Source organism: Leuciscus leuciscus (assembly GCF_965113295.1).
Source record: "Leuciscus leuciscus genome assembly, chromosome: 12".
Classification (NCBI taxonomy): domain Eukaryota; kingdom Metazoa; phylum Chordata; class Actinopteri; order Cypriniformes; family Leuciscidae; genus Leuciscus; species Leuciscus leuciscus.
The window spans coordinates 9,514,425-9,542,185 of NC_138736.1; the positions used below are offsets into that span (position 1 = coordinate 9,514,425).

At 37.8% G+C, this 27,761-nt stretch overlaps 1 protein-coding gene across 2 annotated transcripts in view; it reads right to left on the minus strand.

The window, feature by feature from the left end:
- Positions 1 to 27,761, minus strand: part of gabbr2 (gamma-aminobutyric acid (GABA) B receptor, 2) — a 211,642-nt gene that overhangs the window by 138,379 nt on the left and 45,502 nt on the right. For both annotated transcript variants that reach the window (XM_082187048.1, XM_082187049.1), the window contains exon 2: positions 15,251 to 15,388. In XM_082187048.1, coding sequence (XP_082043174.1) covers positions 15,251 to 15,388 — 138 coding nt within the window. The remainder of the gene's footprint in view (positions 1 to 15,250; positions 15,389 to 27,761) is intronic.

Sequence of the window (27,761 nt, forward strand, 5' to 3'; positions counted from 1 at the left end):
CATGTATTTTTATAGATTTTTATAGTTTTACCCCTGGTCCAGACCCACACTTTCAATTTTAAACTGTAAATTATAATTAAAAAGTAGTATGGCATTATATACTGTTTAAGATTAAAAAGAAAAAAATCAAGAAAATGATCACTGAATGTCATTACATAATATCAGCAGTGGGAATGCTAAAAAGTGACAAAATGACAGAAATCTCCACTGCATATGCACTGTTGGATATTGTTAGTAGAGAAATTAATTAAATTAAACTTGCTTTTTTAAAGTCCACAGGGCAAAAAAAAAAAAAAAAAAAACTTCTATGTAGAAGACTTGAAAGTACAGTAAATGCCCACTGCTATGACTGGGTAACTAATAATTTAATAAAAAAATAATTGAAAAAATTAATAATTCTCAACGTCCCTGGCATTACACGTGTGGAATTGTTTTGAAAACTTCTGATGATGAAAAATATGTTGTTACACAGATGAAAAATGCAATGCAAAGAATGTGTTTTTCCACAGCTTGGCACTTCAAAACTTCTTGTAATCCTCAGAGACATCTCTTTTGTTGCTGGAGTAATCTTGTGTTTATGTGTCTGTCTCGTACATGACATGGGCGAATCGGTGGGCGGGGCTAAAGAGGCAATGATGTAGAAGTATGCGTTGATCTTCTACAGATCGTCTTTCATCGCACTATGACATAATAATGTGACAAAATCCCAAACGAGTCGTTTTCTGAGCTTGGTTTCAATTAAAGCTGTTTTTGGACCAATGAGTACGTTTTGAGTTCTGAAACTTACAGGATATTTTTATAGTACAATAACCTCTTCAGGGCTCTAGAGTGCGACCAAATTTTGTAAGGCTGCGACCAAAATTTTTCCTAGGTCGCACCGGTGCACCTAACGTCCTCGCATCCGCTGCCTCTCCACGAACGAATCGTTTGTTCTCCTTTGACGGAACTCACACTCATGGGAACTCACACTCTTCTCTCACGCTTAATGAGTGATGACGGAGGACAGAATTAAACATTCAAAAGTAGCCTGGTTAAGTCAAGTCAAGTCAAGTCAAGTCAAGTTTATTTGTATAGCGCTTTTCACAATACAGATTGCATCAAAGCAGCTTCACAGTATTAAATTAAAATAATACAACAAAGTTTGTTTCAAGAGGAATTTATTGATTGATAAAATTAAATTAAATATCCCCAAAATATCCCCAACTGAGCAAGCCAAAGGCAACAGTGGCAAGGAACCGAAAAACTCCATCAAGTGACCTAATGGTGTCCTAAAACTCCATCAGGTGCCTTAATGGAGAAAAAAAAACCTTGGGAGAACCCAGGCTCAGTCGGGGGCCAGTTCTCCTCTGGCATTGGATAGAGGCCGGATTGTAGTTTGAACTGTAGGATTATATGAATGCCTGGCTGAAGAGATGCGACTTTAATCTAGTTTTAAACTGGGAGAGCGAGTCTGAGCAACGAACAGTATCAGGAAGACTATTCCAGAGTTTTGGAGCCAAATGTGAAAATGCTCTCCCTCCTTTGGTGGTTCTGGATATCCTAGGTATGACCAAAAGCCTTGAATTTAGTGATCTCAAAGAGCGCGATGGATTATAGGGCGATAGAAGATCCGTTAAATAGACTGGAGCTAAGCCGTTTAGGGCTTTATAAGTCAGTAGCAATACCTTGTAATTAATACGGAACTTTATAGGTAACCAATGCAGTGATGATAAAATCGGTGTTATATGATCATATTTTCTTGATCTCGTAAGAACTCTAGCGGCGGCATTTTGGACTAACTGTAGCTTGTTTATTGAGGATGCAGGACAACCAGCTAATAAAGCATTACAGTAATCCAGTCTCGAGGTCATGAATGCATGAACTAACTTTTCTGCATCAGATACTGATAGCATATTACGTAGCTTAGCAATGTTTCTAAGGTGGAAAAAGGCTGTTTTTGTAACATAAGAAATATGATTTTCAAAAGACAGGTTGCAATCGAGTATAACACCCAGGTCTTTTACTGTAGAGGATAAAGTAACAGGACATCCTATGATGTTAAAGTTGTATTGTGCGAGGTTTTGTGGGCGGTTTTTTTGAACCGATAAGTATTACCTCTGTCTTGTCTGGATTTAATAAAAGAAAATTACGCGTCATCCAATCTTTTATATCTTTAACACACTCTGTCAATTTGGAAAATGTAGCGTTTTCATCCGGCCGTGATGAAATATATATTTGAGTGTCATCAGCATAACAATGGAAACTAATTCCATGTTTCCTTATAATATTTCCAAGTGGCATCATATATATTGAAAATAACAGGGGGCCTAATACAGATCCCTGCGGCACTCCATAGTTTACTGGAGTTATGATCGATTTTTCTCCATTTAAATAGACAAAATGGTAGCGGTCAGATAGGTATGATTTGAACCAGCTTAGTGCTTGTCCTTGAACACCAGTATAATTTTGTAGTCGATCTAAGAGTATTGTGTGATCTATAGTATCGAACGCAGCACTAAGATCAAGTAAAACTAGTATTGAGATACAGCCTTGGTCAGAAGCTAAAAGTAAATCATTTGTGATTTTAACGAGCGCAGTTTCAGTGCTATGATGCGGTCTGAATCCAGACTGAAACTTTTCATAGATATCATTTTGTTGCAAGAAAGAGCCCAGTTGAGCGGACACCACTTTTTCTAATATTTTAGACATAAATGGAAGATTTGAAATGGGTCTATAATTTGCTAGATTATTATGATCTAATTGTGGTTTCTTAATGAGAGGTTTTATAACTGCCAGTTTAAATGTTCTTGGAACATGACCTAAAGATAAAGACGAGTTAATAATATTGAGGAGAGGCTCTTCCACTACAGATAACACTTCTTTCAGTAGTTTAGTTGGTATAGGATCTAATAAACATGTTGTTGTTTTAGATGAAGTGATAAGTTTATTTAACTCTTTTTGTTCTATAGTTGTAAAGCACTGTAATTGTTCTTTCGGGGTGATAATTGAAGCTGAATTGTAAGGCGCGATTGAAGATTGAACGTTTATAATTGTGGTTCTGATGCTTTCTATTTTCTCAGTGAAGTAGTTCATGAAATCATTACTACTGAACTGTAACGGGATATTTTGTTCGGGTGACGTCTGTTTATTTGTTAGTCTAGCCACGGTGTTAAATAGAAACCTTGGATTGTTTTGGTTGTTTTCTATTAGTTTGCGGAGGTGCTCAGCCCTGGCAGCTTTTAGGGCCTTTTTATAACGTGACATACTGTCTTTCCACGCGATTCTAAAGACCTCTAAATTAGTTTGTTTCCATTTACGCTCTAAAATACGGGTTTCTCTCTTTAAAACATGCGTAGTATTGTTATACCATGGTGCTTTATTTTTCTCTCTGACCTTTTTTAATTTAATAGGTGCAACCACATCCAATGTTCTAGAGAGAATGGTGCTCATAGTGCTAGTTAGTTCTTCTAGTTCATCTGTTTGTTTGGGTTCAGGCAGCAGCTGAGACAGATTAGATAAGCAATTTGAGAAATTATCTATGGTGGATGGGAGGATTGTTCTGCCTGGTTGATAACGCGACGCCGCATGACATATTACAGCAGTACGTAATATGCAAGTTACCATGTAGTGATCAGTGACTTCATCACTTTGTGGAATGATATCTATATCGGTTGGATCGGTTCCGTGTGATATAATTAAATCGAGTGTATGATTAAGACGATGAGTTGGTCCGGTGACGTTTTGCTTGACCCCAAATGAATTTAATAAATCTGTAAACGCAGCTCCTAACGCATCATTTGGATTATCTACGTGTATGTTAAAATCTCCAACAATTAATGCTTTATCGACATTGACTAATAGGTCTGAGAGAAAATCTGCAAACTCTTTTAGGAAATCAGCGTAAGGCCCTGGCGGTCTATATACGGTAGCCAAGGCTAGAGATAATAGGGATGTTTTTCTAACATCTAAGAGCGTAACATTTAGTACAAGTACTTCAAATGAAATAAACTTATAACCCGTTTTCTGAGTAACATTTAGAATATCTTTATAAATGGTTGCAACACCTCCGCCACGGCCAATCAGACGGGGCTCATGCTTATAACAGTATCCAGGAGGAGTAGACTCATTAATACCGAAATAATCATTTGGTTTAAGCCAGGTTTCAGTAAGGCAAAGTACATCGAAGCTATTATCTGTGACTATTTCATTTACAATAACTGCCTTAGGTGTGAGTGATCTAATGTTTAGAAGACCTAGCTTTAGAAATAGTTTTTGTTTACTAATAGCAACATTTTCTGTTTTAATAACAATTAGATTTTTCCAAGATCCTGCATTAGATTTATTATTTGATCTCACTAAACGAGGAATAGACACGGTTTCTATGCAATGTTCTACACTAGTATTTATATCAGTTGAATTGGTGCAGCAGAGACTATGATTTGGACTTTTGGTTACTAGTCAAAGGGTATTTAACATTTTGGAGATGTTATCTGACAGAAGATCCGCTCCGAATCTGCTTGGGTGTAAGCCATCAGCACGGAAAAGCCTAGGACGCTCCCAAAACAGATTCCAATTATTTACAAAGAGCAGTTTCTGCTCATTGCACCATGACATTAACCATTCATTTAGCGCAAATAATCTGCTGAATTTTTCATGCCCTAGTCGGTACGTGGGAAGCGGTCCTGACACAATGATCGTTGTTTCAGGCGATGTGCTGCGTACCGTATCGATTAGATTCCTGAAGTCTTTCTTCAGAATCTCCGTCTGGCGCAGCCTGATGTCGTTCACTCCCGCGTGCAGGACCACAGTTCCGACGCGCTCGTCACCGTTCAGGATCTCGGGAACGCGAGCAGCGATTTCAGAAACACGAGCACCAGGGAAGCAGTGACTTTGCACCTTACTTGTACCTAACGTAGCGTGTACGTGCCGAACGATGGAATCGCCGATGATCACAGCATCGCGTTCTGTTTCGCGTAGAGGGGAGAAGCGGTTTTGTGTCGATAACTCGAAAACCGGGAGGGTCGGAGAAAGTCTTGGTCTAAACCTGACTCGCGTCTTCCGCTGCGGAACCACCCAGGCTTCGTGGTGGCGTGTTGGAGCCGGAGTGAACGAGACCATGGCTGATTGCGACCGATGCTGAGGAACGCACGGAGTAGACGCGGTCGGAGTCAGCGGGTTAGTAACGTTAAACACTGATTTGTGTGCGTCGGCGCGTGATGTTTCAAGAGCCAAACACCGGTCTCTCAGCTCGGCCTGTCTCAGTAAAAGGTTGTGGATCTGTTTCTCAACAGCTTCCAGCTCAGACTGCAGTGCGTGAAGCTCAAATGTGTCCTCACCTGCACCAAGCGGTAGACTACTTACATCTGATATATTCGCCATTTTAACAGATGGACAGTGAGTTAGCAACGAAGCTACCAGTGATGCTATCAATATTAATACTAATTTATATTATAAGTTTGTTTGTAAATGAGTGTGGAGAAGACGCGTTCAGCCGTGATCCACGGACGTAACCTTTAAGAGTATGCAGCGTTGGATCACTAATAGGCTTGAGACGCGTCTGCTCAACAGTCCGCGTTGTAACTATGAGGTTTTTTAGTGGTAGGGGTGTAGAGTAGACGCACGATAGGCGAAAAAAAAGTGTTTGTTTATAAGTGAGTGTGGAGAAGACTCGTTCAGCCGTGATCCACGGACGTAACCTTTAAGAGTATGCAGCGTTGGATCACTAATAGGCTTGAGACGCGTCTGCTCAACAGTCCGCGTTGTAACAATGAGGTTTGAGCAGTAGTGCTTCTCAGTGAGGAAGAGTAGAAAATGTTCGTTGTAAGCGGGTTTAAAGAGAAAAATCAAGAATTATAAATCAAATCGATAGAGCTCCAAAAACAACAACGCATTCAGACGCAACGCATGATAATGACAGGACAAGACATTATTCACCGTGTTTGTTGAGTGTTTCTTATTCACCTGAGCTTTTATGAACTCAAAGGCGCGAGAGAAAATAAATAAATAAAAATAGCTGAGCGCAAGGGTGGCGCGTTAACAGGCTAGCGAATTACTAGCGTGTTATGCGTCAGGGTTGGGTAAGCTGTATTTAGTAGTAATATAAACAACTAGAAATTGTAGTAAATGATGGTTCAAAACAAGGAAATACGAGGCTAAGACGGAGCTTACAGCTCCGAAGCAAACACACTCACAGCAGGCAGCGAGAAAAATCAAGAATTATAAATCAAATCGATAGAGCTCCAAAAACAACAACGCATTCAGACGCGACGCATGATAATAACAGGACAAGACATTACTCACCGTGTTTGTTGAGTGATTCTTACTCACCTGAGCTTTTATGAACTCAAAGGCGCGAGCGCGCGAGAGACAAATAAATAAATAAAAATAGCTGAGCGCACGGGTGGCGCGTTAGCAGGCTAGCGAATTACTACCGTGTTGTGCTAGTAGCAACGGAAGCCAGCGATGTTGGGCAAGCCGTATTTAGTAGTAGTATAAACAACTAGAAATTGTAGTAAATTCTGGTTCAAAACAAGGAAATACGAGACTAAGACGGAGCTTACAGCACCGAAGCAAAAACACTCACGGCAGTTACACTTAAGGTCTGTGATATTAGTCTGATTTTATTTTAGATTTCGGCTTCCAAAGATTATAAAAAATTATATCTCGAGGTAAAACCATTAAAAACTATAGCCGCATTCTATCTAGTGCAACTTCTTCCCTTCGCAGCATTACACTGTCATTTCTCCCTAAAACTCAAACCTCGGTGATTGTTGTAAAATGCAGTCTAGTTACTGTTGCTAACTTGTGGGACGCGTTAAATAATTAAAAGAGCTATTAAAAAAATCTGCATAAGAGATGTTCGCAAGGCTGCGTGCGCACCGAAACCGAGACAGGCAAATTATAGCCTACTTTGGGTTTCATGTGCGCATCTAAACGATCAAATGTACACAAAAGTATGTCAAAATGACCGGCTTGGAGATTCACTAAAAACAGTTTATGTCTTAAATGGACGTAGTTATGGAAATAGTTGGGAGAATATGGTGCATCAGATCAGTAGCAGATCTGCACTCGGTCTTAAAGGGGCCGCAGTCTAGTAAACATGCGGACGATTGCGCCATTACTGCGAATCAGACAACAAGAGAAAAATCACTACAAAGCTCTTGAAAGAATAACTTCAGCTTTAATAAGCATTAATCTATTTATGAAAAATTACGCAGTGTTATTTTACATTTGATTACTTTATTCGATTTCTTTTAAGACCATACCTGAAGAGTAATGTTAGTAGACCTTACTGAAATTAAAGCACTGTGTAGGCCTATATAATGTGTATCTTTGTTTAATTGTTTATCTTTTGTTTATCTATTGTTTATCTTTGTTTAATATATATACAGTATATATATATATATATATATATATATAAAACAAAAAGAACCGATAAGAATACAGTTAAAGTACCGGATCGATAAGCAGTATCGGTAAGAGTAGGAATACCGTTAAACCCTTTACTCCCCGGTCAATGCTCCGACAACAGCCCAGACATGGAGCTACTTCAGCCACCATTCTCCCCAGTCCCTGGTAAGATGCCAAGCCCTGGTCCTTCGTCGGAGATGGCATCCGACTCAGAGACGGAGGTAGAGTCTATACCGCGCCTGAGCTAGAGACTCAAAATAGTTTGTTTGGCAGCTCAGTGAAACACTTTAAAAAAAATTTATTTAAAAAAAAAGATTTTTATATTTATATACAGTAAAATTGTGCTTCAAATAAAAAAAGTATTTACCTACACCTTATTCTTGTTTAAAATCATTTACATAATATGAATGTATATAGAGCGTGATAAAAAGGTGACCTTGAAATTGTGGCGTTAAAGGTGACGCGAGCCGAGGAAAAATTTGGGTGCACGCAAATTTTGTGCTGGTGCACCTAAATAAAAAAGTTAGGCGCACCAGTGCAACCAAGGCAAAAAGTTAGTCTGGAGCCCTGCTCTTACTGCATGTATATGTCAAAAGATTTGATTTCACAAATCATGACCTCTTTAAATAGCAACAATATTATCACGTACAGTATGGAACCATAGATGAAAGACTCATTTTGGCTCCTTTCTTGGAGATTTCTTTTCCTGCCAGTATTTTCCTTTCCTAGTTTCCGTTTCCTCCTCTTACACGTTTCGATTAGGCCTCTATGAACAGAGCGGGCAGGGAGAGTGTGAACCTCTCACTAATACTGTACCATTCTGGGGCATCATGGGACATGAGTCACAATCAGGATGTGTGAGAGTTGCTTGTGGATCAGTTGTTACATAAATCTGAGGGCAGATGGTACCCACAAACCGATCACGGCAACACCCACAGCGAAATGTGAGAGGTGTGTATATGTGCGTGTGCACAATTTGAATTCCTCAGTGCTGAGAGCAGGAATCTCACTGGTTCAACACTGAGCCGGCATCATGTTTGGCATGGACTAATGATTATTGCCTGCATTGTTTCAAGTTAAATGAATTAAGGTTGGAGAAGCTGAAATATTCAGGTTATTCTACAAAACTGCCGGCTTCTTTTATTTCCTGCTCCCAGCAAATGTGAAAAGGCAGGTGACATTTTTGTAAATATTCTTCAGAGAGAGAATCTAAATGCTCAATGACACATTGTCTGTCTGGCCTGCCAGTTTTAATACTCAAAAAAGCTGTCATTTGTGCATATTCCCAGACTCTAAAAATGAAAACAAACAAACAAAAAAGGTTTTAGGTAAGGGTGGGCAATAGCTCTCATTTTCTTTGTGATCCAATACCAAGTTCTATCAAGGCCAATATCTCCTCAAGCAATGCTTCAATTAAATTCTTGTTTGTTGTTGTTGTTTCTGAACATAAAAGAGGTAATTATGGCCATTTAACTACATTTGAAAACCATTATTCTTTTTTAAAAAATATAATAAGAATAATTAATGATTAGACTTTTACAGTTACATTCAAAAGTTTGGGGTCGGTAAGATTTTTTTTTTATTTGAAAGTCTCTTCTGCTCACCAAGGCTGCATTTATTTGATCAAAAATACAGTAAAAACAGTAATATTATGAAATATTATTACAATTTAAAATAACTGTTTTCTATTTGAATATATTTTCAAAAGTAATTAATTCCTGTGATGCAAAGCTGCATTTTCAGCATCATTACTCCAGTTTTCAGTGTCACATGATCCTTCAGAAAGAACTGTCACATTTTTCCAAAGTTCAAAAGAACAGCATATATTAGAAATCTTCTGTTAAATTACAAATGTCTTTACTGTCATTTAGATCAATTTCATTCACCCTTGCTGAATAAAACTATTAATTTCTGACCCCAAACTTTTTGAAACTTTTGTTTTAAATTTTTTTAATAATTACAGAAAAAATATAATTTAATTTATAAAAAATATAATAATAATTTTATTTTATTTTATTTATCTATAACAAATAAATGATTATCATAAATATATAAATATAATATAACAGTATATATAATGTAATAAAGACAAATAATATAATAATAATATATATTTAGCACATATTTCATAATATGCTCTGTCGAGTGCTGTTCGTGACTGCTTGTGTCTTTGAGCATTTCTGCTTGTGTTCACATGAGCGGAAGAGAAACAACTCCTGTCCTCTTCAGCTACTGCTAACACATTTCATCTCTTTTTCACTTCAAAGTTTATGATACACATTCAATTTCATGCTACATAAATTAAACACCACAACTTTAAAAGACCGATTTTCCAATGTGAGGATCAATCCTCTCAATACAGCATCCACCCATCCTTAGTTGTACGCCTTACATTAACTTTGTGTGCCAACCTCTCTCTGTCAGTCTGGGAAGCGGCCATATGTAAACAGCTTTGGGAGTTGGCTGTTCTTCTCACTCCTGTAGTTGACGTCAAAGAGGAAGATGGCGTCTGCTGAAGCACGTCGACAGCAGTCTGGTTCTGGCACATGCTCGACTGGGAGCAGATGAGAGGCTGACAGGCTCAAAGACATACTGCTTGGATCTCAACAATACCAATAATAATGCAAGCGCAAGAGGAAACGCCCATGTAAGCATCTCTAAATCATAGAAACAGTCTATTTATACTTCTCTTGGCCTAATTTTGGGCTGTGATGGCACAGATTTTCATCAACGCAAGCATGACGAATTTATCAGCCTAGCAAATCAAGCAAGTGCCACTGACAGACATTAGCAATAACTTCACTTTTTGCTTTAGTATTATTCTATAGGAGAGTGGAGAGAACAAGAATTTATGAGGAGAACAGGCGGAAATAGGATCAGCTAGGATTCAAATTTGCATATCAGCGTCACAGTTAAACATGTGAGAGCAATATGCTAACCGCTTAGCCACAACTCCTACTCCAAATAATTACACTTTTGACAGCAACACCTCCATGTCGTCTTTACCAAAATATCCCCTGAGAAACATACTCCATCAACAAAATGGCTGCCCCAATACAAACAATGAAAAATGAGAAGTAGGCCTACCTCAAGTAGTTTTGACACTGTTGAAAATGCAAGAAAGAGTTTTTTGGTTTTACTATAATCCTTGATGGCCTTAGTATTTTATTTTTCTCTTTATTTGAGATTTTTTACTTTATTTGAGATTTTATTGCACATAGGTTGCCCTGAGTTCTCATTTATACATTAACTGAGTATCAACTCAAATGTCTCAGATCTCAGATCTCTTAGGAGAAATAAAAATGACACAAAAAGGAAATTGTTTACACACAGTATGAGTATAAAAATATAAAGTTTATTTGGAAATCTATTCAAAAACTTTTCCCTTGTGAAAAAGGAGTACACGTTAGCATACTTCAAAAAAAGAAAGAAAAGTACTTATTATGAAAATAATGTACTTTAAAAGAATATTAAAAAGTGTGAACTGAGTGTAATGTACTGCCAATATAGTTCACTAAAACATACTTTAATGTATATTCTATTGAAACTTGTATGTCATGTATTTAAATATATTTGTAATTACACACTTGTAATTTAGTACATTTAACACACTTAAGTATGCTTTTAATGTGAACTTTTGTAATAATGTCAAATTAAAAGTTTTACTCTAAAGTACATTTTAAATGAATATGTTTTACTAATACTTTGTCATTGTTATTTATTTATTTATTAAAGGTACTTATTTTGATGTGTTGAACTACAGTACATGTGAAGTACTTAATTATATTAATTATAATATTTACTTTAGTGTTATTTAATATTACATTTTAAGTTAAAGGGTTAGTTCACCAAAAAATGTAAATTCTGTCAGTAATTACTCACCCTCATGTTGTTCCAAGCCGGTAAGACTTTCGTTCATCTTCGGAACACAAATTAATATACTAACACAGAAGCACTGCGCTGTTACACTACAACTCAGAGGCCCACATAGAAGAAAATGAATAGTTGAATAAAGTCGTTATTTTTGTTTGTTTTTGGCGCACAAAAAGTATTCTCATCGCTTGATAAAGTTATGGTTGAGCCACTGTAATCACTTGGACTATTTTAAACATTGTCTTTACTAAGTTTTCTGGGCCGGCAAGTTTCGATAACATAAAAGCCTATTGAGGAGTGAGACAGCTCTCAGATTTCATCAAAAATATCTTAATTTGTGTTCGAAGATGAACGAAAGTCTTACGGGCTTGGAACAACATGAGGGTGAGTAATTACTGACAGAATTTTCATTTTTGGGTGAACTAACCCTTTCATATTTTAAGAAACACACTCATGAAAGTGTACTCTCCTTAAGTACACTTAAATGGCCTTTTTTATTCATATATTATCTGCAAGTACAGTATTTTTTTAAACATAGGCCTACTTTTAAGATTTGAAGTACACTAAAAGTGCATATTCATTACAATGAAGCACACTGCTTTTTCAAAAGGGTTGGCTTTGAGCACAGTTTGAGACATGATGCCATCCAAGATGCGAATGCTAGCAATCAAAGTCACTTTTTTTCTTTTTTTTTTTTACGAGCAGCTAGGAATTTATTCAGTGAATATTTCATCATTGTTTGCCAAATAAAAATGTATTCATTTGTTAAGAAATGTTAAAAATATGAGCATGGAATCCCTGTTAGTGTTAGTAATCTCTTTTGAAATTTCAGCAGAAGCCTCCTTTCGCTCTTCATTTGAGATGAAGCATCTAAGACATTAACCATATCTAATTTGTGATTGTTCTTTCCTGCAGGTATGCTCATTTCTCTACCTAGGGAGGTTTGCAGTAACTTATGCAACTAAATGTCTAATTGCATCTTGGCATTGCATATCAATGCATGCAATATGCTTAATCTCATCTAATCACTTTTATTATGATGTTGTGAGCAATGTTACCTTCATCAGAGCTAGAATGGGGCCTACTTCAAAAGTATAATAACTTCACAAACAGCACCTGTGAGTCTAGCCAGCAAAAAGGCCTCCTATTAGACATTAGTAGAAAATGGCATTCTCCCATGTTTATCGTTTTCCCTGCTATATGAAAGATGCATATCGCACATATCACCCGAGCGCTTAGGGAGAAAGGAATGTCTCAGCTCAAAATAATCATTCTCTCACAGTCTGGGTGACATTCAATTTGATTCAAAGCACTCGAGTCATGTTAATATCTCTGCACATTGCAAGCACTGATGTAACCCACTTCATAACAGAGGAGTCATTCAGAACCACTGAATACCAAGTGATGATTCGAAAAGCACAAAGAAAGCTCAGCACTATTTAATTACACAGTACGCAGGAGAGGAATGCCTGTGGAAACTGACATCCTAACAGCTTTCAATGGCTCTTGAGGTCAAAAGTTTACTCTAGGGCTGTTTGCATGTTGGCACATCTCTGGAGGTTCAAACACGTGCGTAAAATTTCACTGGTGAAAACACAACCGTGTTAGCTGCCACTCTAGTTTTTGGCTCTTATGTTTTCATTAAATATAATTACACAATCCATCAACCAGCCACCATTTCCCATTCTCATTAAACACATTGCTTAAATGCAAAATAAAGGTACAAAATCTTAGCGTTGAAGATGAAAGATGTGGTTTTGATAAACTGGAGAATAGGTCTCCTCGATGTTCCTTAAGTCTCTTTCGCTCTTATGAAATGGATCAGCAGGTGTGACAGAGAAATCTCCAGCCATCGGCGTTCTGGCCCCCCTCTGCTGCTCTCCATCCCGCCTAATAATACCATAGTGCGCCAAGAGGAGGGGCACGGAAATGGAAGTGCTGCTATAAAACTGTTTTTCTTCACCCCAGACCCCTGGACCTGCTGTCCCGTTTTCATCTTTGCCCTTTGGAATTTCATTACCCCATACATTAGGCCCCCTCACTTCCCTTTGTTTGTTTAATTTTGTCATATAAAAGTCTTTCTGAGGCGTGTCACCGCTAATCCCATTGTGGATGTGTTCGCTTCCCATCACCCTGGCTAATTAGAGATCTATTCATCTGGGGTTAATGGGAGATTAGTCCACAAATTAGGACTTCTGTAAGATTATCCTCAGTAAGGCAAGACCAGTCTAAGATCACAAATACATTAATTAGAGAAATGGCAATGTTTATTTTCCATTTTATGATATTTCCATTAACTGAGCAAAAATCATTCCTTTTAATTAGAACAACCTTATCTACCCCTAAAAGATGCATATTAGTGCATCAGAGTTGTACCCTTTAAGGTATTGAACTTTTCAAGGGTACATAAGATAAAAAGTTGTCCCTTTATGGGTACTGCCCTAGTGACAAAATCTGAGCCCCTTGATGTACAATTTTTACACACAAATAAATTCTGTTTTATTACACTAATTGATCCACATGAACATTAAAGTGATCATATCATAAGTAATCAGTCTATCCTTACTCTTTTGAGATAAAGGAGTTTGAACACTAGGAAAAATAACTCCAAACTTCAACTCCTGAGATGAATCTAAGCTGCACAAAAAACTCATTCAGAACATCTGAAATTTTCTGCCATCAAATCAATCCACATTTAAGCGCCAACCGCACCTGGTCGGTGATCATTTGGTGAACGTGATCTCACCAAATGAAACATGTTCCTGGATCAACATCTTTGTTCATCCTTGAACAACATTCCAATCAGCCAATCACATTTTAGAGACAAGTTTACAGTTCATGTCAAGTTTAGGCTTACAACCAGGGTTTAGTGCTTTTACATCAATGTTATTCACATTTAATTTTACCTCTGATTTTAGGGATAAATTATGGGTTGAGTTAGGTTTAGGGGTAGGGATAGGGTAAGGACTAAATTTCCAGACAGGAATGTTGATCCAGGAACATGTCTTACTCGGCAAAATCATGGTGACCCAGAGATCTGGCATGCCCTGTCACAGTGAGGTAACACTAAGGTGCTGGTTAACATGACCCAGCAAAAGCCCAAAAAACTGCCTGTTTAATTGTAAGAGAGGGTGAAAAATTTCCATAATATACAGTATATATATATATATATATATATATATATATATATATATATATATATATATATTATAACACAAGAATAATGACATCCTTGCTTTAAAATCACATATTAAATCCATTCTTTTTGTGTGCCATTTTTTCTACTTGGAACAATGTACGTTATCGCAAATTTCTGTTCCTCTTATGGAAACCGGCCACCTTTGTGGAACAGTTGTGGAAAATTGCCAGGTTCTCTTGGTGAAATGTCAGCTGGCTTAGAGGCTGACCACACATATGCCAACACAAAAGTGAAAGCGTAGGAGCCCGGAGGAGATTCCTCAGTGGAATTCTTTTATAGTCCTCCATGCCTCACATCAGAGAGATTTTAACTACATTACTTCCTCGAGCCATGTGTGCCGACGGCTACCTTAGTGTACTACTTTTGTCGGTGATGTGCTAATACACAGATTAGCGATATCACTGGATATTGCAAACAAGAGGGGGAGATAGGCTTAGAGTAACCGAACGCTGACTTCCTGTTAAAATCACAGTATCAACACACTAAACACCCCCGCGGGCCTGCTCAAGACAGAGGTCTCTGGGAAGTTTACTAATTTTTTCCAGTTTTTATCAGCACTGGGATTACGTTTCTGGCCTGGCTTTGCCAACCTTTTGATTTAAGATAGTAGCATTTATTTAAGTCACAGAGGAAATCATTAGCGCAAATATATGGCATGCATTCTTCAAGTATGTAAACTCTCTCAGAGTAGCACATGGCATTTTGAGGGGAAAAAATAATTGTTAATGATATGCAAATGAATAATCACATTGCAGATTTTATGAAGCAGATCTTGGCTATTGCACAAACCTGCACGAGGTTCCACCCCTCCAACGATTCAGCAATGATTGAAGTCACTGATGGACACACGCCTCCAAAGATCATCAAATGTTTCGGACCGTAGCAGATTGCATCAAAGAAGGCCCGCAATCCCTTTGCATTGTCGCACTGAAGAAAGAAAAAGGAAAATTAAGTCAGAAAGTTTTATAAATATACTGTACATAGAATAGTAATGTCAATCGTAGTGACATCAGCAGGTGTAACTGCTCTCAATTCATTCTTTAAAAAGCAGGTTTCAATCTTGAGAGCTTTTTCCTGATATATTCTTCATGTACAACCATATTGCATAATCAAAAATCCAATGCATGTTTCTTTCATAATATGGTGTAATGGAAGAATGTAAATGGAGGAAAGAAAACATGGACCTCGAATTTCTGAATGTGAAAACATGGTCTGATGTACAGGAGAGCCCTACTGCTGCGGCACTATGCGCCTATTTCATATCACTATGGCAACGCTCTTGGCTCTGTAGATGAGCTGAAGGAAAGAAAAGATGTAGCAGGGCTATTGATTGTGATGTGAGCCCCTAACTGTTTTATATTTGATTTTCTGATGTTGGTAATGATATTTCAGTCCCTAGTAAATACTTCCGAAGGTCAATTAACGGCAGTCAGCTTGACCTGACTCAATCCTGGTCGTAACCAGAAATGTCTCAACACTACACACAGTGACCCGGTCAAGAATTAGTTTTAACCAATTTAAGAACGTATTTCAGTTTTAAGATTCAAGCCCGGTTTCACAGACAGGGCTTAGATTAAGCTAGGATTAGGCCTTAGTTCAATTAGGACAATTAACTTAGAAATTACTGGTGTAAATCTTGAGACAAAACAATGGCAGTGACATATTTTAAGATATCTCAATGCAAGTTGCTTTCAGTTAAAACAGCTCAAACATGCATTTTAGTCTGGGACTAGGCTTAAACCTTTTCTGTGAAACCAGGGGCTACTGTATTTCTGTAGTGTGTAAATGAGTAAGCTTTGATATTTTGATAAATACCACTATCGTGCTCCGCAGGAAAGATTATACAAGTTTGGAGCAACATAAAATGTGTAAATGATGACTGGATTTTTAGTTGAAAACAAATGTGTTGAAAAAGCATCTCGATTGGACTGGCCAAATTCAGAGACTTCAGACAAACACTGTTTTTTTTAACCAAAAATAATTGTGCAGTTTAAACACATCCCACATTCCCAACGTTGTATTCAGAATCTACTGTTAAAAAATCTGACCCATCAGGTTGATCTAGCATGACGCTTCTGTTTCCAGTATGCCTTTATTAGAGCATTTATGTGGTGGATATTTCTGGCCCACAACCAATGATGATACAACAGACGTACATCTCTATTTCTGACACCCCATCGCACTTGGTAGTATTCACTAGCCAGTGAGCTTCAGCGTCAGAAATAGAAGTGTTGAAAATAGACTGTGGCGTATGAAGAGCAGGAATATGAGATGAGGCACTGCAGGGTGAGTCGATTGAAGTGATGCTGTTCATAATGCTGAATAAAACAGCAGGCTTTTAAAATATCTCATTTGCATATTTCCTTCATATTCACTTAATTCTGGACATCAGTAGCAATGAAAATTCTAATGCCTGCTACAGACTGTGATTTCTGCAACCTCATAAAGTCATTAAAAAATTAAATAAAATAAAAATCACACTGTACGACATGGATCTAATAAAATTGGGCATGACATGTAGACTGTATGATGATGACACCTATTGAATCGTAGGCTACGACGCAAGTTAGTGTAGAAGAATAAAACATCATCAGCATACGCTAGTGGAAAACCAATAGAGCAAGATAAATCACACTTTTGTGGTTCTTATGTGTGCTGAAAAAAAGAGGAGGAAGCAAAAGAGGACAATATGGACACGGTCATGGCAAGGGAAAAGAGGCAAACTTGGCATGCCAATTTTGCTAATGAAGCTTGAGGTAAGTAGTTTAACATTTTAACGCCATGTCGCGTTGATCAATACGCCATTTCATGTGGCATTTTTATTGGCTGGTCAGTAGACATAGGTCGTAACAACACACTGTGAGATGATCATGCTAAATTTCTGACTCTGTCAGAAAATTATCGCTGGCTATCTTTGGTCCTAAGACCGTAACAACAAACCTGAAGCTCTCTCACGTAGGACCTCAGTTTAGGAGCCACGACCACAGAAATTGCCAAGATTGGTCATCTTTTGTCTGGGACAGCTCAAAATGGTACAATGTGTACCAGGCATAAGGGCAAAGCAGAAAAATGAAAAATTGTCTGATCTCCAACAAGATGTGATTACAGCAGATGTAGTGTGTCAGGAGTGAAATATGCTGTAATAAGTGATGAACAGGTAAGCGCCTCGACCACTTAAGGACTACTGTAAAAACGAATCGGTGCGACAACATTTAACTAGACACATCATCATCAACAGACAATTTATGCTTTATTTCAACCTACTGACCAAGACTGTTGTCTTCAACCATACCTGTGATCATTCAGTCTGTAATGAAGCTCTAGATACAAATACCATTCCTGAACATTCAAGCTGAATGCGATGTGAGGTAATTGACCAAGAAATTGTGGTGCTCATGTGACTGAAACACATTCTGCACTGAAATCAAGGCACCTTTGAATACCAACAATCACAACGTGGTCGTTTGCCTTATCAGGCGCACATCCATGATCTGCCGAGCAGGCTTTGACCATGTTGTCATGGGAACACACTTGAACGCTAAATGAAGGAGAAAGCGAGGCCGGTATTGATAGATATATAGCATGGATTGGCTGCTACAATCATAGGACTATTAATCATAATCAGTATTCAGAGGTGACGTTCGAAGGCTTAATTTTGAATCTGACAGAGTTGTTGTCTGACTGACAGACTTCACAACAACTGGCCATCACCACCTCATCACTACAATTTAATGAATGTATTCATTATAAAAAAAAAAAAAAGTATACTGTACATAACTTGTAAAAACATTTTAACAACATAACAGTGGATTTAGTCAGTGGATTAGTATTCTGGGTTTCAACAGAATAATATGATGCCATATATATATATATATATATATATATATATATATATATATATATATATATATATATAAAGTGATTTAAAATAAATAATTTAATATTATATATAATATTTAGCTTTCATTTATTGTATTTTAATTTTAGTAAACTTTAACTAAAACTTCAGTTACTGCCAAGGTGACAATAACATTTTTTGGTCTTTTATTTTTCCATCTAATGTTTTTTAAATTATTATTATTTATTTTTATATATATATATATATATATATATATATATATATATATATATATATATACATTTTGTTTCAAGTAAGCTGATCAAATCATTTAGACTCAAATAAAAATTTCGTGAACATGTTTTTATGCATTTCCAATGTATATGAGTATGTCGAAAATGTACAGTCAAGCTATATATCATGAAATAAACCACTTAATGTTTGCAAAATCCCCCTCTGCTAAATGTCAAGGTCAAAATCATACTGTCAGGGTTTACGTGGGTTGTTCTGTTTAGTTCCATTATAAGTGTCTGGGTTAAAAAAAAAAAATAATCTGTGGGTTTTCGGTGTATGGCACAAATGCTGAACCTAGAACATTCCTTTAACTATCTGGGTCAATTTTGCAGTTTTGTAATCAAACGGTTCTCTTGGGCAGGCTGCTCAATGGGAGTATGGCAGAGGGCAATTCTTTGTTTATAGGATTGAGGCCCAAAATCCTGTCATTCAAGCCATTAGCATTGTAAGTCAGGCCAGCACAGTGACCACAAGACTTACTGCTGTTGACACACCGTCTGTCCTGTGACCAGACTCTAGACCTCCAGTAGATGAGGAGGAAAAAGTATAAAGCCAAGCTCTGAAGCACCGATTATGTGTAGATTCAGTGGATGCTTATGAACACACCAAATATATACTCCTGGAAAACCATGTTATGAGATACTAGTTCCCTCAGGAAATACTCACTATAACGAACTGGTTATTTATGGAAGCATTAGTACGTAATTTAACTGCATCTCTATGAACAAAACCACAAACAAACATGTTTTCGTCAGATCATTCACTAGCTTGATTTGCTCATTTGCTGTGTATATCTGTTGTAGAGCTATCCAATTAATCGTAAAAACATCGCAATCTCAATTCAAACACCCATGTGATCTTATTCCTAAATGACAACCATTCGCCTGTGTCTTTAACCTTTGACAAAGTCTCACCTGAACATTCAAACCTGCGTTGCCGCTGCCGCTAACCCAGAGAAGTTGTCATGCACAGTATAGGTATGAAACGGTTTAACGAACAGTCTTTTCAGTCACACAGTATCATTATTTCTGTGCTACAAAGATTGAAATTATCACAGAGGAATTATTAAAAAGTTTATAGTTCGGTTATAAACATTGATGTCTACGGTAGTGATCAAAATTGAGCAAATCACCTTTTGAAAGTAACTTGGCGCTTCAAATAACGATTGTATCAATTGCATTGTTACGACACTAGGTGGCGACAAGTTCAGTTATTTGTCATTGAATCGTTCATTTAAAGGTACAATATGTAAGAATTTTATAATAAAATATCCCAAAATCACTTGCATAGTGTGATATTTTTCCTGCAGTTGTGTACTTACAATATCCCAAAAGTTCCCAAAGATTTTTAATTTCAGAGAAATTCCTATTTTAAATAATTGGCCGTCCCGGAATCCCTGTTCACTTGTCGCCTGTCACTGACGTAATATCCGCGTTATCCCTGGTTTCCGCTCATACTGCCATAGTAACCATGGCGACAGACGTGGACAACAGCGTTATGTTTAGCGGCACGCTCACGCTGTTGTTGTTGTTTCGTTCAAACATTATGGATCATGGCAAGCAGACTTTGGGAAAAAAAGGAGAACTAAAGCAAGGATCATCAGCGTGGCGTTTTCGAGATGCCGAGAGCTCCACGTCTGCAACTAACTTCGACTTGACAGAGCTCTTACATGTACTTTATTAGACAGGTGAGCAAATGTACATAAAACTAATCAATGTTATACAGCTCAACATGATGAAATGTTAGAATATGATCAGTATGTTATTCTAATGTTGATCTAGCTTACTGCTAGTTTCATACAGCCAAACTAACACATAGAATAACATTATAACTTTCAATACACTCAAATGCAGTTTAGTGTGATAGTGTAGAAACAGTGCTGCGTTACCTCACAAGTTTAATTTGTCTAATAAACTAACCTGTGTGAGTATTAATTCAGCACTTGCGGGTAGTTTGGTGAAATGAAATGTCCTTATTCCTTAATATCCACGAGGCTCGCGGGAAATTCCGCAGGAAATTTTGCGTCATCAACCTACGCCTTTGTTATTGTAAGAGGTTAGCGACCCCTAGCGCCGAAAAAAATTACATATTGTTTCTTTAAGAGATTCGTTCAAAAACGCTGATTATTCCAGTAATGAAAAATTGCCCTGGGATTCACAGACAAGATTTAAGCCTATTCCAAGACTAAGATGCAGGTTTGAGCCGTTTTAACAGAAAGCAACTTGCACTGACATTTCTTAAGATGCACACCAGTAATGTTTTTTTTCGAAGACATGTTTGTAAAAGCTACTTAAATGCCCTAATTGAACTAATGCCTTATCCTGGCTTAATTTAAGATTAGTTTAAGTCTTTATGAGTGAGTAATTGAATTAGTCATTCAAATTTTTTTTTTTAATAATTCATTCAAATTTATTAAACATTTTTAAACAGAGAGCAACAATAAAAATTTTTAAAAATTCAGAACCTCTAGTAAATGACATGTTATTTTGTTCAGTTGTCTGTTCAGAATCGTGAAAAAAACACGGGATTCTCAATTTATCAGGAATCATGCTGCTCTAATCTGATGGGGTGGAAAAGAAATAGAAGAGGGCACATATCTTTGCAATTGCAGAAGCAAATGACTCGGAAAGGACAGTAGGCTAAGGATTATTAATGGAACTATTTCCTCTGACATCTTCAGCATCATAAAATGGCCACCCAAGGTATTGTGGCAACAACAAGGGATAATCACGGCAAGCTAACCATGATGAAACGGCTTGTTAACAGTGGCAACGGCAGCAGCTGCACCTGTCGCCAGTCAATGGCAAATTACTGCACCCAAGTATGCAACCTGAAGACTTTAGGAATGAGAAAGAGATGGAGATGGAGAGAGAGAGCAAATGAGGAGCAGTATGTCTCATGGAGTTCGATCCTAATAAAGAGGCTTAATGACACGCAAAAAAAATGACCCAAAGTGCATGCACATACAAATAAAGAAAGAAGAAATCAATTAGAAAACAGTTTTGTCATCTTCCATTCATTAGTCTGCAGTGTTGATGACGTCCCATATTACATTTTCTTTCTTCAATCACTGACCCTATCTCCCTCTGCTGATTCTAAGTAACAGTCTTTTATTGAACTGTTATCTTATCAATGTTCACGAAATACTTATCCTAAACCTTTTCATGTTATGGAGTTCAATTTGAACATGCTTTTTACTCCCCGCTTTTCTATTGTTCTTAAAACCACTTTCTGGAATAAAAAAATAGACAAAGATAACAGTCTGTGGTTCGACGTTCATAGGTTAAAGGTTTACACAAATACATGTGCTTCCAGCACAAATGGGTTTTGTGGTGAGGGCTGCTGAAAGAGTGTTTGGAGAAAATATTACATTTTCCATTAAGCATTAAGGATTTTTTTTTTTCTAAAGGATGTGAAAAACAGCTAACTTTATGTAAGGACATTTTCCATACACAAAAGAGTTATGTGGAATGTGCCAACACAAACATTTAGCATCTCTCAGGTGATTATTGTAAATATTGTATTTTGTATGATGAGTGATTTAAGTATGTAAATGATAGCTAACAGAACTAACAAAATGGCATTTATTGCTCCATAAAATGTTTTATTTCCCCTTAAATATTAGTCTAAATATATGTGATTGGTCAGCGGAAATTTACTGTGTACGAAATAACTCACTTGTTTACTATTCATTATATTGTGAGTGCCACACCATGCACTATATAGGGACACAGCTATTATGAAGTAAAATAAATAGCTTACATAACATTTATGTAATAAATAAGCGAATAAGATGCAGGTTTTATCATTAAAATACCACATGCACAAATAATGCAAATGTTTATTAGAAATCACACCTTATTTGGATTTGTGACGATAGCCTAGTGGAAAGAACCTTGCAGTTAGATCAGTTAAAATGTGCACACAGGATGTGTTCTTGCATTTAAAAACAGATTTTTTTTTTTACTTGACACCATCTTGAAAATGCAGCATTCATTGCAATAAGATCCAGTAGGTAGTCAACCAAATTGCCTATTACCGCCACGTGTACCGCTGCCGTGAGACCGATATACAACACCTTCACATGTGACACTCGTTTGTGAAATCACCACCAGGCGGCAAAAAGGGGCAGTTTGCAACATTGCTCAGTAAGACTGTAATTGTGATGTTTTTACTTGTAAATGAAGATAAAATAATGAAATAAACTACTACTAATAACAGTAATAGTAATATAGTATTATGACATTTAATCTTGGCTAAATATTTATCATATAGCCTACTGTAAGTGCTTAGTGAAATATTACAGTGACCGAAGTGCATGAAGTGTTTTACAGAACATTACAGCCAGTATTTTATATTATTACACGAGGTGTGCATTATGCCTTAAAATAAATAAAACAACATAAAGGGTGTATTTTTAGGTGGGTCAGTCTGAATGGGAACAGTGATATAGCCTAGCTTTCTAACACATGGATTTATTTATGCATGTACAGCTCCCATCATTTTAAATGAGGAAACATCACATTTTCCAAAGCTGTTCACCAAGTTTCCGAATACATTTACTTGGTGACAACAACTGTCTCATAAATTTTGTTCCTAAATGCTCAAATCATGACAAAAAAAGGCATTTTAGCCAATGTGCATGTGCAGTCATAAGCGCAGGTCTCATATAGAATGGACTGTTTCTATAGAAACCGGAGCTTCTAACAGCAGCTGCAGCCACGAGATGACTACATATTGGGTCTTTTATTTTGCTTTTCTATTTTGAAGGCGGGACTTATTCCGCCATACTGTGTTGCACTTTCTTCCATTCATAGTAATATGAGTGCGCCGTCTTTATACATAAAGTCTTTGGAGCTACAAAATAGCTAAATAAGAGAATTATAAATGAATATGTTAATGCGATACTGCTTAATATCATAATCATAGTGCTAAAAGTGATTATCCAAGAATGCCAAGCCCCTTCGGATGGATGCCCTATGACCTTTTCAAACTCCCAGAATTGCAAATCAAGAGTTCAGCAGGAGAAATCAAATCAATGCTGCCATTATGTCCAATTTCATTGTTTAAAAGCATACAGCAGAAAGAGATCAGCATGGCAGCCGTGCAGATGCTGACTGTCACTCTCCCTCCAAAGCAGGAACCAAATGGATGCAGTTTCAAAATAAGGCTATTATTCATTGCACTACTATAATGGACTCTTTTTCATAGATATTTGTGCAGTTTATCTTTGATGTTTATCGTAAAATAAGGCTATATAGTTTAGTCCATTCTATTATTAATTCCTTAAGAGTCTTACCTTATGTCCAGGTGCAGCAAGGACAGTACAGAGATCAAAGGGCCTACGATGAGGGTCATGTTCAATGTTCCTGTCCAAAAGCCAAGGTCTTTATCTCCCATTGCATTTAGAGCACACAGGCATGAGGGGAAAAAACAGTCCTGTGCATTTGTTCCCCTTCACCGGGCTCAGGGATCCATCGAGCTCCACTCACGCGCATAAATTCACCTCGATTTTTAAGACCCCTGGACAAGTGGCTTGGGCTTTTGGACATTTGTGACTGCAAACCAGCACCATGCTTGCTGTGGGAATTTTTGCTTGAGATGTTCACACCTTTGTGTCGCATGAAACTGAACCAAGTACCCTGGATTTGTAACATTTGTGCACGCTGGAGTAGCTGAGGGAGCGCATTGATTGACTAACACCAAGAGCACACCACAAGACCAAAGCTAGTCATCAAGCGTACATTTCAAAGTTTTCAGTTATGCTGGTGAACTACATAACTAATCACAGACTATGGGCCCTATCTTGCACCCAGCGCAAGTGACTTTGTACACCGACGCATGTATCATTCCTATTTTGCACCCGCGCAAAGCGGACTTTTCCCTCCACAGAAGCACGTCGGTTAACTAAGAAATACACTTGCGCTCCCGGGGGCGGATCAGCGCAAAGAGGAGGCGTGTTCCGGCGCAAACGTTCCTTCTTGCTATTTTGCAGGTTTAGAAAACAATTGCGCCACTAACCAGGAAAAAATAGTTTAAAGTCAGTGGCGCGTTGCGCATGTTATTCATATGCTATTTTAAGGGCGCATGCTTGGCCATAATCAATGTAGCGTGTGCACAACGCGCACTTTGATTCTCTCATCTACACAGAAGCAGCAGTTTTCATTTTTGCAAATCATACATTATTACGATAGATAGATAGATAGATAGATAGATAGATAGATAGATAGATAGATAGATAGATAGATAGATAGATAGATAGATAGATAGATAGATAGATAGATAGATAGATAGATAAACAATTTATTATAAAAGCATACATCTAGCTTACACATTTACCCAAATTAACCGAAGTTAATTTGGGTGGGTTTCTCCATTTCAATGTAACTTCTCTCTTTTACGGCCGTGACGAGAGCGTTGCTCTCCTTGGCTGTGAACCGCTGCTGGAGCGCGCCTGGCAAATCCGCCGTTACAATAGCAATCCGCTATGGAAAAAGCGCATCTGCTCTTAAAGGGAATGTGAGATGACGCTCTGATTGGTTTATTTCACGTTACGCCCAAACCACACCTATGAATAATGAAGCTACTTCAGACCAACCCATTTTAGATTTGCGCCGGGCGCAAGAGTCATTTATCCCGCCGGGAAAATAGCAACAGCGCCGAGACCCGCCCACAAAGTTACTTGCGCTTTGCGCTTTGACACTTGCGTTTCAGATCGTTAAAATAGGGCCCTAGATGTGTAAAGCTATGATCTAGAAATTGGTTTATGTGTCAATGACAAATAAGAATTTCCAAGATAAACAAAACAAGTTTAAAACACAGGCGCCAAATGTACTCATACGTAATGGTTTTGTTAAAATTCCATGCCATTTTCAGGATTTTTTTTTCATTTAATGACTCAAAATTGAAACATATTTCCATACACCTTAAATACATGCAAGTTTACTCATCTTAATCACTTTTTATACAAATGTTTTAAAATATGTTTTCAAGGTAAAAGTATTGTTTTAAAAAATCTATTGAATTATTAAATTAATTTACAATTTCATTACATTTTTGGGGGAGTTGCACCATGTGCCATTTTACTACTTACACTAACCTTGCCTTACAAAAAGTTCAAATATATTCTGATATTTTAAAATACGTATTGACCTTTGTCTTTATCTCTGCATGTTGGCAAAAACCTGGCTCTACTGAGTGAATCAAACCCACCACATGTAATGTAGCAGCATAAGCACAAACATGACACACTCGTGAACTTTGGTGGTAAATAGTAGTGCTTGAGGGGGCTGTGCCAAGACTAGTGTTGAATAACTGCCATGCTTTTCCAGAAGACTGGAAACTAAACATCTCTGGATCAGCCCAGATTGCTTGTGAACTGTAAAAGCCATTTTGTTTTGAGTGCACTGAACCATTATTAGTGGTTTGCGGATATCAGGGGGGCTTTTTTTTTTATGGAACGGATCTTATACAATGGCTTGGTTAAGGGATGAAAAATGGCTAAATACATTTTTTAAAATTCCACAATCCATCACCTCTTGAGGAAGGTGTGCTCGAGGCTGTGATGAGCATCAAGGAAGTTACATCGCAGTGACATCAAGGTATTTTCAGACTCAGAAATGTTCAAAGGTTCCCACATGAAGATGAACGACACTGTATACAAACAAACTGCAAGGAGAGCTATTAGTATACTGTTATGAAGAAGGCTTAAAACAATATATCTTTGTAATTGGTGGAAATGTGGAAAGAGACAGAGCGAGAAGGATGGCTGTGGAAAGGAAGGCCATTATCAAGTTAATTATTTCTTGGCCCGAGGTCCTCCATTCTCCCCAGGATGTCTCCTCTGGAGAGCCAGGGAGGGGAGGCGGGGATAATTACTGCCATTTTGGATAATTGTGGTGATGTGGCACTTGGTACAGCATCAGGCCGGGATAAAAGGCCAGCCTGGGTTTGGCCCTCAAGAGTTCCTCTAAGTGGAACGCCATCTAGGTCCCTTTCCCAGAAGCCCATTCTTCGAAGTACTTTCCTAAAGCAGTCCCATGGCCTGAAAAACTGCCCTTCAGACTAAAATCTCTTCCTCTGAAGTGGTAATTTAAACAAACGTGATAAAATGAAATGCAGCCAGTGGATAAGTCCATGATTAATATGTTCATACATTAATTATTTTCAGGGAAGGCGATTTCTAGAGTACCTTTAAGGCTGAAGGTGCCAAGAGTTGTGAACACAACTGAATTATCTTCCCAGCTGCCACAAAGAGATGCATTGCAGAGACCCCGAGTAACCCAGGACTTGTAAGTTCCTCTTTCTTGCTGACAGCTAACGTGCCGTTGATCCATTGCTCTGCTGGCGACATGTTATTACTTAGACTACCACAGAACAGAAATCCCATTTTTGAGCCTAAGCCTCACCCTAAATGCTCATACCGCTTCCATTTATTTGTCATTACGACCGGTGCCATGGCTGAGGCCATTAAACATCCAGCGAGAAGAGAGAAATGTTTTGCGAGCAATGATATACATACAACGGATCCCCATGCATTAAATCAGTGAGATGTCTGATAGAGCCTTGTTTCTCTGGCGGGACTTAATGATGCTGCGGCTTCGGACGGGGAAATGGCGACTCTAGAACATGTTCTGGTCATTCTATGAGACAAGGGGTCCAAACGTAAAATACTCCTCTCGCTCAAGGCCCATATACGCACCCATCTGCTCCGACCCATAATGCTCAGAGTAATGGGCTGACTGCTCTTGGACACGGAGCAGAGGAAAGGGTGGACGGCTGAGTGACATGGTCATATTAAAGTCTGTTCTGAGACTCACATTATTTGGAGTCTTGTGACAACAATGTCCTGCCTCTTTCCAGCAGAACGATCGCTCCACATCGAGAGACTCATTGTACTCACACTGTTAATATCCTTGTGACAATCCTCAGATCTAAAACACTGTAAAGGCATAGAAATATCAACAATTTGAAGAAAGAGGGACACACAAAGGCATGGGTCAGTGATTCCTACAGTACACAGAAACAAATACATCTTTCTATCCAGTGGTCCTCACGAGTTGCATGCAAAAAACAAGTATAAAGCATGAAGTCCGATAAACAAGAGTATGATTCTTATGAAAAGGTTGTTTTAAAGAATCATTGAAAGAGACTCGGTTTGAGAATGAC